At 46.3% G+C, this 16,179-nt stretch overlaps 1 protein-coding gene across 7 annotated transcripts in view; it reads left to right on the top strand.

The window, feature by feature from the left end:
- The window catches only part of GTF2I (general transcription factor IIi), a 109,169-nt gene that overhangs the window by 80,690 nt on the left and 12,300 nt on the right, over positions 1–16,179 (top strand). For all 7 annotated transcript variants that reach the window (XM_030301129.1, XM_030301128.1, XM_030301124.1 and 4 more), the window contains 6 exons: positions 4,491–4,674; positions 6,086–6,144; positions 9,850–9,921; positions 10,940–11,123; positions 11,768–11,826; positions 12,512–12,586. In XM_030301129.1, coding sequence (XP_030156989.1) covers positions 4,491–4,674; positions 6,086–6,144; positions 9,850–9,921; positions 10,940–11,123; positions 11,768–11,826; positions 12,512–12,586 — 633 coding nt within the window. The remainder of the gene's footprint in view (positions 1–4,490; positions 4,675–6,085; positions 6,145–9,849; positions 9,922–10,939; positions 11,124–11,767; positions 11,827–12,511; positions 12,587–16,179) is intronic.

Genomic DNA, 16,179 nt, shown 5'->3' with positions numbered 1-16,179 from the left:
GGGATCTCGCAGCCTTGGAGTCCTTTTTCAGCGGATCCTGAGCAGCACTTGCTGTGACTCTTCGTAGGAAAGGAGGAAGGCCTTCGGTCACAGTCTGTCACCGAGGGGCTGGGTATCGGAAACCGCAGAGTGGCCCACACCGTTTTCAGCTTGTTTCCCGGCCTTGCTGGCTTGCATCCCGAAACGCTGGCCCTTGGGTTGCTTTGTCACGCGTAGCATCTTTTGTTCCCTAGGATTGCTCTCCCCTGCTCTGTCCCGCCTCTCAGCGGCCTTCAGTGGCTGTGTTTCTTCCTTTTCTTTTGTTAACCGATTTAAACTATTTATATGGATAGTTTCGAACCTTGTTGACTGTTGCTATCTTCCTGTCTCAGTGGCCGCTGTCCTTTTCACTCATGATGATACCTCCCCGTAGTTCAGTGTTCACATCTTGGAGAGCTGCCTGGCAGCTGAGTCCTGAGCCCCCCTTCTCTTTTCCTGCTTTGCTTTCTTTACAGGTAATCCCTCTCTATCTCGGGGTCTTACACATTATAGATTGTCTATACCCTGGTTAAGCTTCTAGCCCTGGAAACTCCATCTAACACCAGACACCTTTATTTTTATCTGCCTGTTTGATATCTCTGCAGACATCACACATCCTAATCAGAGCCTTTGATGTGCCCCCTCCCCCATAATATGTCCCTTTCCCCCATCCTGTCCCTTCATTGTCCGGGCCAAACCCCTAGGAGTGACCCTGGATTTCTTGATGGTTACAGGCCTCCTGCTGACTGTACCTTCAGCCCACCCCAGATCCATACCCTCTCCTTCTCGTCTGCTGTTCCTCACTGCTGGGAAAGCCAGGGCCGCCAAGCAGCTAGATTTTAATCTCCTCGCAAACAAATAATGGAGGCCTGTCCCTTCCCTGTTTTCCATTCGGTGGCCTTCCTTTGTTCTTGGAATAAGCTTCTCAGTCCCTGGTCATGGCCACCTCCCCCCCCCCCCCCCCCCCCCGTCTTCTGATGTCGCCTCATGGTACTGGCCCACTTGCTCACTTCCTACCAGCCGTAATGACCATCTCCCTGTCCTTTATTTTTCCAAGGTCACGTCCTCCTGGGGAGGGTTGCACTGCTGCTACCTCAGATCTTTCCGTGCCGCTCCGTTTCAGTGTGGCCGCTCTGGTGGGGTCTTTGCTGGGTCACCTGTCTGCCATACCCCACACCTTGTCGCGTTTTCTCTCTGCACAGTGCCTAGCGGTTGTCTTCTGCCTCCCGCTACCACACGCTAGATAATGACAGCCAGGACCCCACGTGTCTCATCTGCTGGAACCGTGCGTGGTGCTACAGCACAGATTTCTGGGTGGACGGGTTGGTCTCATCAACGTGTGGCTAGAGCCATGAGAAATCACCGAGCCTCTCGGTCGTGTAGTGTACGTTGGACTCCCTGACAAGACCTGCAGACATGCGGGAGGACCCGGCTGGCCTGCACTGGGGAGACCGCAGCGGGGGGAGGGCGGGGGTGGCTGGCACAGGCCTCAGGATGGCGGTGGTTCTCGCTGTGCTGTGGAAGAATCCCTTTGAGTTCTACCACAAAAAAGCCAAGACTCCTGGGTGAGGATTCTCGTTTGCCCCGCGGGTTCCGAGAGGGGCTCCTGGCACCGGGTCTTAAAGGACCCAATAAACCAGCCTGTAGGTGCAGCTCAGATGGCAGCTACAAACTTGGGTCCCTGACTAGTGTCATGTGCAGGATCCGTATACTTGCTGTTTGCCTGAGAATTGAAGGCGTTGTGGAAGTCCGGATTTTAAGTTTTTCCTCCTCGTCCGTGTTCTGGACTACGCAGTATGAATACAGGACCTCAGTGACACGTTCTCTCCTCTTAGAAATCAGCTGGTTGGAAATCAGCTAATGAGCTAGAAACTAAGGAATCTTAACCACTTTAAAAATTGGTATATTTCTGGGGCACCTGGGTGGCTCAGTCAGTTAAGCATCTGATTTTGGCTCAGATCATGGTCTCATGGTCCTTGGGTTCCAGCCCTGCATCGGGCCTGCCTTGGGCTCTGTGCTGACAGCTCGGAGCCTGGAGCCTACTTCAGTTTCTGTGTCTCCTTCTCTGTCTCTGCCCCTCCCCTGCTCACACCCTGTCTCTCAAAAATAAATAAAACGTCAAAAAAATTTTTTTTAATAAAAAAAATCAGTGTATTTCCAAGGCATTTAGTAAAATGAATCAGGTGAAGAACATTGTTCATCATTAGAGAAGCTACCATAGTGTCAGTATAGTTCACGAGTATCTGCACAAACAGGCTTAAATTTTGCCCTGGTGTGTGCTTCTGGAAGTTGAGCTTGGGAAAACAGTCGGCCAAACCTCTTAGCACCACTGATGCTTACCAAGCAAGCCTCGTGGAAGGAGGAGGCTGTTGACAAGCCCATGTACTCCCGTGAACAGTGGCCGGTGGAAAATATTTTGGCATTGTGTCAGACCTAAGAAAATAGGTAAGAGCTTATGTGTTGTTGTAGTATAAACAGTAAAAGTTGAGCTGTTTTTGTTTTTGCTCGCGGCTTTGGGTGAGTCTGGGACTGTAGCTACTTTAGAGAGATTTGCTGCTTTCTTTAAGGTTCCTGAAGGGAAAAGAGGAAAGCTTACATTTTCCACAAGTATCAAGCATCCTAAGTCTTGAAAGTTTCGCTGCCCCAGCAGCGTAATCAGATTTAGGCATTTGGCATCCATGAACGCCCAGGCTGCAGGTGCCGACAGCCCAGTGGGGCAGGAGGCAGTGCCCGTCCCCCGGATGAGGGAAGATGCCGCAGAGCAACACGTGAACGTGTCATATGCAAGAAGGTGTTGAGTGGCCTGTGGGAAAGGGGGCAACAGGGAGACAGGCGGATTGTTCTTTTCTGTAGGGGAAGCCTCACTGGTGACCAGCCAGTGCAGCTGCCCTTCTTCCCCTTTCCCCATAACTTCTGCTCTTCCTGGCGCCACTCCAGCAGTTAATTCTTTTTTATTTCATAGGAAGTTTGTTAGAATTATGATTATATTTTTTTTTTTTTTTTGCTAATGTGTTTCACCAAATAATTATTATTGTTTTACACATCACATTATAGCTCTCTCCCAGGTGCGGTGTGAAAGACTTTACCATATTTCTTAAAGGAATGTTTCTTTTAACAGTCATGATTTTTGTTACAGTGCGTGTGGTTTTTCAAATATACATGCTTTGCTTTTATATCAAAGAGGTCTAAGGGCACCTGGGTGGCTCGGTCAGTTAAGTGTCCGACTTTGGATCAGGTTATGATTCTCACGGTTTGTGAGTTCAAGCCCCACATCAGGCTCTGTGCTGACAGCACGGAGCCTGCTTCACACCCTTCTACCTCCCTCTCTCTGCCCCTCCCCAGCTTGCATGCACGTGCTCTCTCTCTCGCTCTCTCTCTCAAAAATAAATATTTAAAAAGAGAGAGAGAAAGAGAGAGCCTATACTTGAGCCCTTCTGATTTGGTGCTAATGAAATAAGGAAGGAGAAGACCTTTTTTTAGAGCTCTGTTCAGATGTGTTTTCAGAGCAGAGATTAGAAATTTCATTTTATATTTTAAAATTACAATTCTATACCTATTCAAAAGTAGAAAAACCGTGCATTGTGTTCCTATATACCTATTTTTCAGATTCATTGATCGTTGAGATTTTTCCACACTGCTCATCTTTGCCTGTCTTTCCTTTGTAAGAATATTATAAAGCAAGTCCCAGGCCCTGTGCCATTCATGTTGTGTTCAGTGTGCCTCCATGAGTAGTGCTTTCATTTTCTTAACACAGCCACGGTGTCACTGTCACACCTGACACAACTAGCCGTTCTTTGTACCCACTCCTGTCCAGCCCTTTTTCGAATTCCCTCATTCATCCAGAAAGTACCTTTAAAAGTTTTTGTTGAATCTGGACCTAAGCAAGATTCGTGCATTAGCTTTGGTTGATAACGCTTCTTTTAATGTAAACCAGTCTCTGCTTACTATTTTTATTTCCCATTCCATGAATTCTTTGTGGAACTTATTTCCTTTTAAAATGCCACACTCGTGTGGTTTAAGGGGTAAAGAACATCGGTCTCATGGTTGCAGTACAAGTAAAAGTATAGCCTGAAATCACTTTGTGTGAGGGAGCCAGTGAACGGATTATCACCTGCACAAAGCATGAAGTAGCAAAAGCCTCCCTGTAAATATTGGGAAAAGTAGTATTTGAGTTACATTCTTTGTCCTCTGTGGTAGTATTCTTATCCTTTTATTTCTCAATATTGACAGTTGGTTTATGAGACCGTGGCACTATAAAAGTTGTCTTAGATTCAGGAGACTCAACTCCACCAAAAGTGACCTCGTGATCACGGGCCACTTACAGCTTGCATGTGCTGACTTGGGTCTGTTTCAGCATTTCTTGGGTGTGTTTCCAGACCTTTCAAAAAGTTGACCCATACCTTGTTAGGATTGTACTCCAGTGTGATTTCAACAGAAACTTAGTCTCCCGCGTTGTGTTTTCCTGTGTAAAGCGGAAGCGCTGGGGAGCACGGAGGCCAAGGCCGTACCTTACCAGAAGTTCGAAGCACATCCTAATGACCTCTACGTGGAAGGACTGCCCGAAAACATTCCTTTCAGAAGTCCCTCGTGGTACGGAATCCCAAGGCTGGAGAAAATCATTCAAGTGGGCAATCGAATTAAGTTTGTTATCAAAAGGTAAGATAATGATCTCCAGAAACAAATGTAGTGCTGCCCTTAAGAAAAGATGTATAAATTTGATGAAAGCGGGTCTTCTGTTCCTCTCTCGGTTGGACTTAGTCTCCGTATTAAAACTTCAGGTGTGTTCGTGTAGATTCATTCCTTGTGCAGGTGTTTATTTAGTACCAGGCACCAGAGAGACAAAACCGGGCCCAGCAGGAAGCCCGTCCTCGGGAGGCTTATTTTAGAGATACATGCAGTAAGGTGTTACTAGGTGCTGTGGGGGAGGAGGTAAGGGTGGCGGGGAGGTCGGACAGTTGTGCACGAACAGCAGTGGAAAGGGGGCTTCAAATGAAGGAAACAATAAAAGTAGAGAAGGGAAGTGTCACGTAACCGCACCATTCTGGGTGGACGTGGTGGTGCCTTGTGGGTGTGGCATGGTAAGCCAGGCCGACGTGGGCGCGCGGATGAAGGCCTTCTGTCCTACACTGTCAGCGGAGTAATTGAAAGGTTTTAAAGCCAGTTCCACTTAAAATAATTTGGAGGGGTTCCTGCGGGAGGCTCAGTCAATATAGCGTGCAGCTCTTGATCTTAGAGTTGCGAGTTCAAGCCCAGCGTTGGGTGTAGCGCTTCCTGTAAAAATAAAAATGGTGAGGGCACATGGGTGGCTCAGTTGGTTAAGCATCTGACTTGAACTCAGGTCATGATCTCTCGGCTTGTGGATTTGAGCCACGCATCCGGCTCTGAGCTGTCAGCACAGAGCCTGCTTTGGATCCTCTGTCTCTCTCTGCCCTTCCCCCACTCATGTTTGCTCCAACACACACACTCTGTGTTTCCCTCTCTCTCAAAAATAAAAATACATTAAAAAAAATTACTGTAAATAAAAATAATAATTTGGATTTGCATTTTAAAAGGATTCTTCTGGCTTGATTTTGAAGGTAGCAGAATGGATGATTGGGGGGCAGGGAGAGGATACAGAAGGGCTGTCTTTACTACAGAAGGGTGCGATAGGGGTAGAATCCATAGGTCTGGCTTACTCTCTGGGGCCCGTGCATTTGTCTACGTGATCACTGGGTCACACCGCGTCGGGGAGAGGGATCTTTAGGACAACACACATAGGTATTTCGAGCTTTATTAGGAGGACGTTCCTCTGAGGTTTTAGAAACGGCAGGTTGAACTGTTCGGGGCCAAAAGCCAACTGTTTTGCAAGGTTGAGTACCTAATGCCTTTGAAGACACACAGGTTGTAAACCTGAAGCTGTGCAAATTGCTGTTTTCAAAATGATCGCGTCCTCAGAACGATTTTTCCCCCACTGGAAATGAAGGCGGGATGATCCATGTTGGAAATCGTTGGCAGTGCACAGCCGCGTGGGGAGGGCCTTCAGGGTGTTCCCGCGCTCCCATTACTAACTTCTGCCGCGTTCTTACAGACCGGAGCTTCTGACTCACAGTACTACTGAAGTCACTCAGCCGAGAACGAATACCCCAGGTAAGATAGTTGTGAATGAATCCCTTGTAAAAACTGGATCAGTGTTTTTAAAGCTTTTTGACGATCTTTTAAAGTGATGTACTTGTCTTTCCTCCGCCTCCTCACCCCCCCAAATCATACGTGGACACTTGACACTCACCCTCCTCTTGATTTATCAGCACAAACACAGGGAGGTCGGTGGTGTGTTTAGATCAGTGGGGTTCAGTAGACGTATAATGTGCCTCACAGATGAAGCCACGTGTGTCATTTTGAATTTTCTGGTGGCCGGATGTGACGTGTGTCATTCTGGCATTTCTGGTAGCCCGACCCGTGTGGGTAAACACACGACCAGGCGAATCTCTGGCGCATATGTTGCACTGGGAGCGCATCTCACCGCGGCGGCCACATTTCAAGTGCTTGGCTGCCACGTGTGGCCGGTGCGGCCGACCGTGCAGATCCCAGCCTTCATCTTTATTCGCGCAGCCTGTTGTCCTAACGGCACGGCTGTGATCACAGCAGCTGCACTGACCCCGTAGCCCAGCAGAACTGTGGGCTCTCCGGCTCAGCTGTGTGAATGGTTTTCTTTTCTCCATTGGAGCTATAAGGCAGCCTTTATTTCTTTGCCATCTTTTTGTTGGCCACTGCATAAGGCCAGGAAAAGTGACCCCAGCTCGCACGTCTTCTACAGTGTTACAAACTTCTGTTGCCAAGAACTAGTGGCCGTTTCTGAACTTGGCCAGCTAATTGTTCTGGTAAATATTGCGGTATTTACCATACATGCTATGGTATACAAGATACCTGTACTAAACTACAGATCCTTCAGGGGCGCCTGGCTGGCTCAGTCGGTGGAGCCTGTGACTCTTGATCTTGGGGTTGTGAGTTCAAGTCCCACTTTGGGTGTGGAGTTTAGTTAAAAATAAAAATATTTTAAAACAATTAATTAATTAAAAAATAAAGGTCAACATACTGATCCCTCAGCTCTGAGAGTACCTGGGGGCAACTGGTGAAGGTCAGCCAGTAAGCCGGCTATGTTGTAAAGTCATTTGTGTTTATAACCACGTGCAAAGTGATTGAGAAATACTGTACAAGGGAAACAGAATTCTCCTGTGCCCCAAATCCTGCGGGGGAAACAGTGTGATCAGTTGAGCATCAAGAATCCACATGACGACCTCCTCAGCATGCTGTTGATTTAGGCAAAGAGACAGTATTGGTAATGACCTGAAGATTGGAGACGACGTAGACTTTTGCTGAGGGAAGTAATGGAAAGAAAGTATTCCCCAGGGTCGAACCGGATTAACATGGATTAGCATGAATATGATGGAAGTCTCTGTATGAGTCTTCGTTTCTCCAGGCAGATGTCAATTCAAGGTTGTGATTAACGCGATCACTTTTTTTTTTTTTTTTGGTAACGTTTATTTCTTTTTGAGAGACAGAGACAGAGTGCGAGCGGGGAAGGGGCAGAGAGAGAGGGAGACACAGAATCCGAAGCGGGCTCCAGGCTCTGAGCCGTCAGCACAGAGCTCGATGTGGGGCTCGAACTCACGGCCTGTGAGATCATGACCTGAGCTGAAGTCGGACGCTTAACCGACTGAGCCACCTAGGCGCCCCATTGTGATCACTTCTTAATAATTCTGATCGTGACTGCAAACCTGAGGATGTTCGATACGTGCCCGGCGCCACAGATTGAGAGGTCCCGTTTTTAGCAGTACTTGATCTGTTGTCTTCTGACATAGATAGCCGAAAAGCCCGTCATCGAAAGAAAAATCTCGGTAATCTGTATCATTAATGATACTTGGCCTTCCACCATTCATAGGTGATCTTGGCCAAGAGTTAAAGTTGGCAAATGTCTGCCAGTGAACCAGGCACTAGTCTTTTGCTGGCCCAGCTCAAGTCTCAATGCACGACAGAATTTAGTTCTGCCATTCAAGAGGTCGACTTAATTCTTGGAATGACACACAATTCGGTAAAAGCTGTAGGCTTAAATACGCTGTGGGGACACTCTGCCCTCCTTTCGGTAAAAGATTTGCATAGTGGCACACGTGAGAAAGTCTTGGAGTTAGCCAGGTAACTGAGCTTTGAAGGGGCAGAACAGGAAGGGTCACTTGATTCCCGAAGTAGCTCAGACATCTTCTTGCATTAGAATGGCAGGTACCAGCTGTTCTAAGGAGGTGTTGGGTGAGGCAGGAACTGGGTAGGTGAGCAGAAGCCCTTGACCTTGGAGAAGGGGAGTCTGGATGTCTTTGTAGTAATATTTCAAATTTGGTTTGTACCAAACGTACGTCCTCCAGCTGAACGGCTGAGGCACACCATAGTAAACCCTTGAGATGCTAGGATTTCGTTTAAAGGAACAGTTTTAAAGTACTTCTACAGTAAGAGTGAACAGTGTGTTGCAAGGTTTTCTGAAACCACCGACCTTCACTAGCATTTCCAGAACTTGCCCAGCATCTCCCACTGCCTTTGTCCGAAGACACAGACCCCTAGATCCCTTCCACGCCGAATGTGACCCTTGCTCTCTGCCTTCCCACCCTTCTCTCTCTCTCTCTCTCTCTCTCTCTCTCTCTCTCTCTCTCTCTCTCTTTCCTTCCCTCCTTTATTTGTCCAGCCTCTCCCATCACCTAATAGTGCCTCCAAGGCCCTCTCCATCCACAGCTCCAGCAAATAAGTCCTGAGTGTCTGTTCAAGTAAGTGACCTCCTATGTGTCTTCCATAATGGTCCATTTCCCTGTATTTTTATTTACATTTAAAAGGGGATGGTTGTCCTGGCACTTGGCTGGCTCAGTCGGTAGAGGGTGTGACTCTTGAGCCCCAGGTTGGGTGTGGAGCCTACTTAAAATAAAAATTAAAAACAAAAAAAAAAATTTTAAGGGGATGGTTGTGTTGTAAACAGGGGTAAAGAAATAAACCAGATTATAGATGTGAGTGTTTAGTGACATCTCCCTAATCCCTTTAACGTGTATTCCTACCATTTATTTTTGTGAATAACGAAGTTTTGCTTTCTACGGATTTCTAGCCACACATCCGTTTGATAAAACAAGGATGTCTGTATAGAAAGCAAATATAATTGAAGCTCTTGTGGTTGAACCTGGCATGGGAAGCCTGGCTCTGTACCAGCTGGTCCTCCTTGACCTGTCAGGATCCTGTGCTGGGTCTCCACGGAGGAGCCACTTGTAAAGCACTCGCCGAGAGCAATCTTGCCGGCACGTTCTTTGTTGACAGTGTGAACCAATACTTGAATTTCATCTTCCTGAAGTTCTGCTACTTGACAGGTGCAGGGAATCCTTTTTCTCCTTAAGACCCAAAGTTTTTGTTTGTAAACGAAATCAAATGAAGAGTGTCACTGGGTTGTGCTCCCTAAACTGCCACTGTGTTGTATATGAGATACATCTCAGTCTTTTAAAAAAGAACATCACTGGGGCGCCTGGGTGGCTCAGTCGCGTAAGCTTCCAACTTCGGCTCAGGTCACGATCCCACGGTTTGTGAGTTCGAGCCCCGCGTCGGGCTCTGTGCTGACAGCTCGGAGCCTGGAGCCTGTTTCAGATTCTGTGTCTCCCTCTCTCTGACCCTCCCCCGTTCATGCTCTGTCTCTCCCTGTCTCAAAAATAAATAAATGTTAAAAAAAAAAAAAAAATGTAAAAAAGAAATCACTGAGAAGAGCGGCATCCAACCTAGTTGTGTGTCCGCACCAAGAAGGAAACATTGTTAATTACATTTATTTTTGCTTTCTAGTCAAAGAAGATTGGAATGTCAGAATTACCAAGCTACGGAAGCAAGTGGAGGAGATTTTTAATTTGAAATTTGGTAAGTAAAACCCAGTGATTATGTCTTAGTTTAGAAACCTAAATGAAAGGCAGGTTCTGAATGAATGATAGCACTACAGAACCTACGGAAGGAAGGTCCCAGAAACTGGGTTTTAGTTGATGTCTGCTCCTTACTCTGAGCACCTTACTTTATTTCTCTTGGATTCAGTTGTGTGGTGTGTGGTGGGGAGAAGCTGGGGTGCGGGGGGGATCTCCGCCCCACCGTCTGCACTTCGAGTCCGGCTGCCACACACGGGCGGCAAATAAGTCTCGTTTGTTTCAGCTTAGATTTGGTGACAGCTAGCTGTTGACTGCTGTCTTGGGGATTCTGAGGAGATTCAGCAGGAGTGTTTCAGTTGATTGGGTGTGTGTCTGTCATGGAAAAGGAAGTAAGGAGTGGGAGTGACAGCAGTGTCCCTGGGGCCTTCCCATCCGTCATTTTTGTACCTGGTGTGAACGTTCTGTGGCCTGGATCTGGAATCTGCCGCCTCTGCCTCTGATCTAACATGATGAGCTCTGCTTAGGTGCACCGCATATGGCTCTTGTCTTTCGACGGCCACTTGTCTCTTTGGGCATAAAATGGCCCGTAGTTCGTTTCTGCACAGAGCACAGAGATCACTTTGACTAGAATGTTCTTTTTACAAGTACTTATTTGTTAGGCCCATTCTTCAGTTTTGCACGGTACACTACGCAAAATGCTTCCAATAATTGAGTGGAGGCTCCCCCTTAAAAAAAGATAATGGTGAGCAGAGATTGCTAGGTGGTAGGGAATTTTTGCAGAACACATTTGAGAATGCCAGGATGTTAGCTCGACTTCTTGTGATCATTTTGCAGTTTGTACAAATACCAATCATTCTGTTGTACATCTGGAATTAGTATAATGTTATATGTCAAATATACCTTGATAAGATAAAAAGGGTTTTTATTATTTAAAAAGCTTATTATTAAGATTGCAGACAAAAATAAAAGAATGTCTGTAAAATGTTACCTTCCGCACGTTATGTTCTCCTCACCTGCAGCTCAAGCTCTTGGACTCACAGAGGCAGTAAAAGTACCATACCCTGTGTTTGAATCAAACCCCGAGTTCCTTTATGTAGAAGGCTTGCCAGAAGGAATTCCCTTCCGAAGCCCTACCTGGTTTGGAATCCCACGACTTGAAAGGATTGTCCGTGGGAGTAATAAAATCAAGTTTGTTGTTAAAAAGTAAGTTCGATTTGCCACTGTAGTCATTCCTGGAATTAAAACAGTAACGTTCTGTTTCTATTTAAAGTTTTTTCTGGCTACAGGCGACCCCTAAGGCTTTGTAGTCCGTGATGGGAAGACACAGCTCTGAGCTGCGGTCCTGGCATTGGCCGCTGCCTTTGCACATCCCTTAACCTGTACTTGATCTACGTCAGTACAAGGAGAATGCTAATACCTGCCTCGCAGGGGTGGTGTTCAGCTTGGGCAGAGACGCTGTGCTGACTCTTGAGCATTCCTAAATGCTGAGTAGAGGGTGAAAAGTCAGATTTTTCTCTGCTCCGTTATTCCTCATCAAGCTTGTGTGCAGCTGAATTCCCACAATTATGTTCCTTACTTACACGTCTGCAGAATTTCCACTGTTGCAGCAACTAAACTGGTGTTAGTGAATTTTCATTTTCAGGAAAGAAGTCATTTACTCTTCATAAAACCAAGTAGCAGATTACCTTGGGGGGGGGGGGTAGTTAATTCTGTAATACACAGAATTAATTGTGTATTACATGATGATGGCCTTTAGTAACAGAATCTCTGGTCATGATGATGCTTACGGTCTGTGAAGACCAGTGTAGTGTCCTGGCTCTTGTAATGTTTCTTGGTTTTCTTTCTAGACCTGAACTAGTTATCTCCTATTTGCCACCGGGAATGGCTAGCAAAATAAACACTAAAGGTAAGACATGATATACACTCTTTATTAACCTCAGTGCATTAAAACATTCTTTATCGACATGACCTAAATCACATGGAATCATTGGCCAGTATCTTTTTGGGGCTTTCGGTTTGTTTGTTTGCTTGCTTTCCCCCCCTCCACCCAGGTGTTTTATGTAATGGACCCCTCATAACTACCACCACCCCTTTTTCTTTTTTTAACATTTTGTTGAAAATTTCATGTTTGCAGTCCGCCTTCATTCACGTGTCCACAGCTTTGTTGAGACTCATGTGGAGGATTAAACTTCCAATTGAATCCTTTCGGTTTCCTCCAAAAAATCCAGACTGTATAAATTTTAATACTCTGCTTTCTTTCTTCTTTTTTCTTTTAATTTTTCTTTTTTTATGTTTATTTTTGAGAGGGAGAGAGTGTGAGCAGGGGAGGAGCAGAGAGAGAGAGAGAGGGACACACAGAATCCGATGCAGGCTTCAGGTTCCGAGCTGTAAGCACACAGCCCGACACGGGGCTCGAACTCACGAATGGTGAGATCGTGACCTGAGCCGAAGTCGGACGCTTAACTGACTGAGCCACCCAGGCGCCTGGGTGTTTGGCGCACTCTGCTTCTGGGTTGTTTTTTGTTTGTTTTGTTTTGTTTTGTTTTGTTTTGTTTACAGTACACAGAAGTAATCGTGTGCTTATTTTACAGCCTTGCAGTCCCCAAAAAGACCACGAAGCCCTGGGAGTAATTCAAAAGTTCCTGAAATTGAGGTCACTGTGGAAGGTAAGGCCACCCTGGGGTAGGTTTCTGATGATTCTTCAATTTACAGTTCGTTTTTATGCAAATGAATTTTTACAAAACTGGGCTTAGGTGTGAAGAGCTGCCTCTTGTAAATTTCAGAACTGTTCCTATTCAGAATTTCCCAACGGTCCACGTGGTGTTCTTGGAGCACTTTGTAATCTGCTTGCAGGACGATCCCTAAGAGGCTTTTCTTTCCTCCTAATAAAGTAAAGGGTGCAGAGAGCAATACGTAGGGTTCTTTTCTCCTCTCTTTTTTTTTCCTATTCTTTGCAGTAAAGAGTTGAGGTATGGTTGAAACAGCAGTGCCTTGGATTAAACTCGTTCCTACATCTTCAAACTAACTCCTTCTCCACTCCCAGGGGGTCTGTGGAGGGACTCATCTTTGCAGGTTCACGGAGTTAGAGTACTTCACCCCGTAGAGGTGGCTCTCCGCCTGCTGTCCGGGATGGTTACTACCCTCTGTCTCTGCAATTAACACAGAAAGAAAGGCCCGCTTCAGTAGGATGATTCTTTGTTGTCACATAACCTCAAGTTTTGTGTTAATGGTTTACAGTACTAGGTGACGCCTCAGCCCCCATTTTGTTATCTCGGGGGCACCTGGTAGAACATGCAGCTGTTGATCGCAGGGCCGTGAGTTCAAGCCCCACGTTGGGCAGGGAGCCTACTTAAAATGCAAGTATAAGTAAGCTCTTGGTTAGGCGTTACAGGTTAGAGAAACAGAGAAATAAAGAGTTAATATGATTGGGTCTATAGAAGTAAGTTTACCAGGTACAGTTTTAAGATTGTATTCTATTGTAACCAACTGTGACTTTACAAAGAGGGAGATGCATGTTTTTCTTACATAAAAGAAATTTTGAAAGTAGATTACCCTTTAGTAGCTCAGAAATTAGGAGGCTGGCTTCTCGGTTTCCTCTTGTCCCTTCTTTCACGGATACGAGATGACCAGTGGAGCTTCTGGGATTAGGTGTACGTGCAAAGCAAGACACAGAGGAGATACAGTATCAGCCCTGCCTGAACCCATTGTCTGCAAAGGCCAATGTAGTATTTAAAGGGATTTATTTAGTGAAGAGCTGTGTCCGTGTCCAGGAACACAGAATTGCCAATTTATGGCCGGGGGTGGGTGGGTGGTATTTTGTTTGCACTGTACTAATATTCTGTTTTAAATAATAAATTGTGCTGGTTTGGGAGTTTTTAACTTTAAGAAATAAATGTATTAGGTATAATTTCGACCTACTAAAATGCACCCATTGTGATTGTACAGTTTGAGTTTTGAGACATGTTTGTCCCACTACTTCAGTCAGCTTCTGGAACACATCCACCACCCTGGGATGCCCCCGTGCTCCTCAGCAGCCAGTCCCCCCCACCCCACCCCCCACCCCCCAGCCTGGCCCCCTGGCCACCACTGCTCTGCTTTTTTGTCACCGTGGAATACTTTTGCCTGTTCTGGAATCTTCTATAAGTGGAGTCCTACTGTATCTATTCTTTTTATGGTCAGATGCTTTTTCTCCATCTAACACTCTCAGATTTACGTTTTATGCGGCATTTTAGCACTCCATTTTTAGTGCTCAGTGTTCCTCCGTGGCATGGATTCACCATGTTTTGTTGATACATTTGTCAGTGGACATTCAGGTTTGTTTCCAGCCTTGTCTAAAAACGATGCTGCAAACGTTTGTGTACAAAGTGCGGCATACGCCCTCCTCCCCTTGAGGGGTATTTAGTCGAGAATCGGGGAGTTGTTAGCATTCTGTGAAACTGCCAAACAATCTTCCAAAGTGGTTTTCTCGTTGCATACTCCTGCCAGGGATACGTGCATTCCAGTTGCCTCACATCCTCTCCGTACTTGACGTTGTCATTATTTTAAATGTAGCTGGGCAGTGGATGTGTGGTGTTATTTCACGTAACCATAAGCGTGAATGCTGCTTTATTCATGTAGGGTAAGAGCTAGATACTTTCATCCGCTCAGTTCTGTCTGCCGACCACAAGTGTCTCCCTGTCTCACCCTGTTAGAATCGCCAGCATCGAGTTAGAAGCAGAGGTGTGGGCTGGGTGCTTCTAGTAGCCTGTTGGAGGGCCGTGGTGACAGGGTGGCCTGATGGCCTCTGTGTGGGTTATACCTGCCAGCTAAACCAGGCTGCTGGAGCCAGCTAGCCCAGAGTCCCTGGGCTCTCATCACCTTGCCGTCTTGAAGAAGCTGTCGTTTTGACTCACGAGTTCTGAAATAACTAGAGTAGAATGTTGCATCTTGACGTTTTATAGAGAATCACAGATACATTTCATCTTGAGTCTCCCATTCACGTCATCACCTCCGACACTTGTGAGGGTTTTCTGAGGCCGTGTACATCCAGGCTAAGTACAGCAGGTGGAAGTGGCCACACCCATGCTGAGGCCCCCCGTTGCCCAGATGTAGGAAAGACTCAAGTACGGGTCTGCGAGCACATCAGAGAGACGGCGTGGTGATGGAGACCAAGGAGCCAGACTCCGACGGTTATCCCGCCTCCGTACCTTGGCCGCTGTGCGGTCGACTGCAAATTACATAGCCCCTGGGACTCAGTTTCTCTATGGTTGAAATGGACATGGTAATGATCCCTGTGAAAAGTAAGTTAGTTAAAACACATAATGTGCTTGGGACAGTGACCGTGTGCACCTTTAGCTGTCGTAATGTCACTGCAGACCGTTCCCCAAGCAGAAGTCTTTTATGTGAAGATAAGCATAGGAAGTAGGTAACTCCATAGAAAGGTAATTTAGGTGAAAGTGCAGAGCTATACAGATATTTCTGCAAGTCGGGAAATTCAGAGTTTGAAGCTGAATCTTTAGAATATTGGTTGTTTTCTAAAGAAATCTGAATAAACTTAATTTCTTTTTATTTTCCCATTATTTTGGCTATTTTCCTTACTGTTTAAAAATTGCTGGCTGGCTTCAGATTAAAATCAGCTTATTAATGGGGCGCCTGGGTGGCTCAGTCGGTTGGGCGTCCGACTTCGGCTCAGGTCATGATCTCACGGTCCGTGAGTTCGAGCCCCGCATCAGGCTCTGTGCTGATATCTCGGAGCCCCCGGAGCCTGCTTCGGATTCTGTGTCTCCCTGTCTCTCTGCGCCTCCCCTGCTCATGCTCTGTCTCTCTCTGTCTCAAAAATAAATAAAACATTAAAAAAAAATCAGCTTATTATTTAAGCATTAGGTGAGCCTACATAAAGAAGACTCAGGGCTTGGGGTTTATTAAGAATAACCTAAGCTAACCCTCCTTACATTCAGTGGAAGAAAGCGGTTTCCTATAACATTGTTTCTAAATTGTACCCAGAATTCAAAGGAAGGGTGTTTCCAGAGTCAGCTACAGTGTCCAAAGGAAAGACCTTCGCACCTGCAGCTGTGGTTAAGTAAGGGTTGAAAGGAACGTGAGCAAACATAGCTCACCGAAAACTCAATGGCTCCAGAGGGCACGGGGACGCACAAAGTGAAGCGAGGGCACCTCCGATGTTCCAGAAAATTGATTATGTTTGGGGCAAAAATGACTGACTGTAGGGACGGCAGTAGATAAACGGGTGGAGGGAGGGCTGTGACACCGTGCGTCCTGCCCG

Source organism: Lynx canadensis, chromosome E3, assembly GCF_007474595.2.
Source record: "Lynx canadensis isolate LIC74 chromosome E3, mLynCan4.pri.v2, whole genome shotgun sequence".
Taxonomy (NCBI): domain Eukaryota; kingdom Metazoa; phylum Chordata; class Mammalia; order Carnivora; family Felidae; genus Lynx; species Lynx canadensis.
This window is presented reverse-complemented; position numbering and strand designations above follow the sequence as displayed.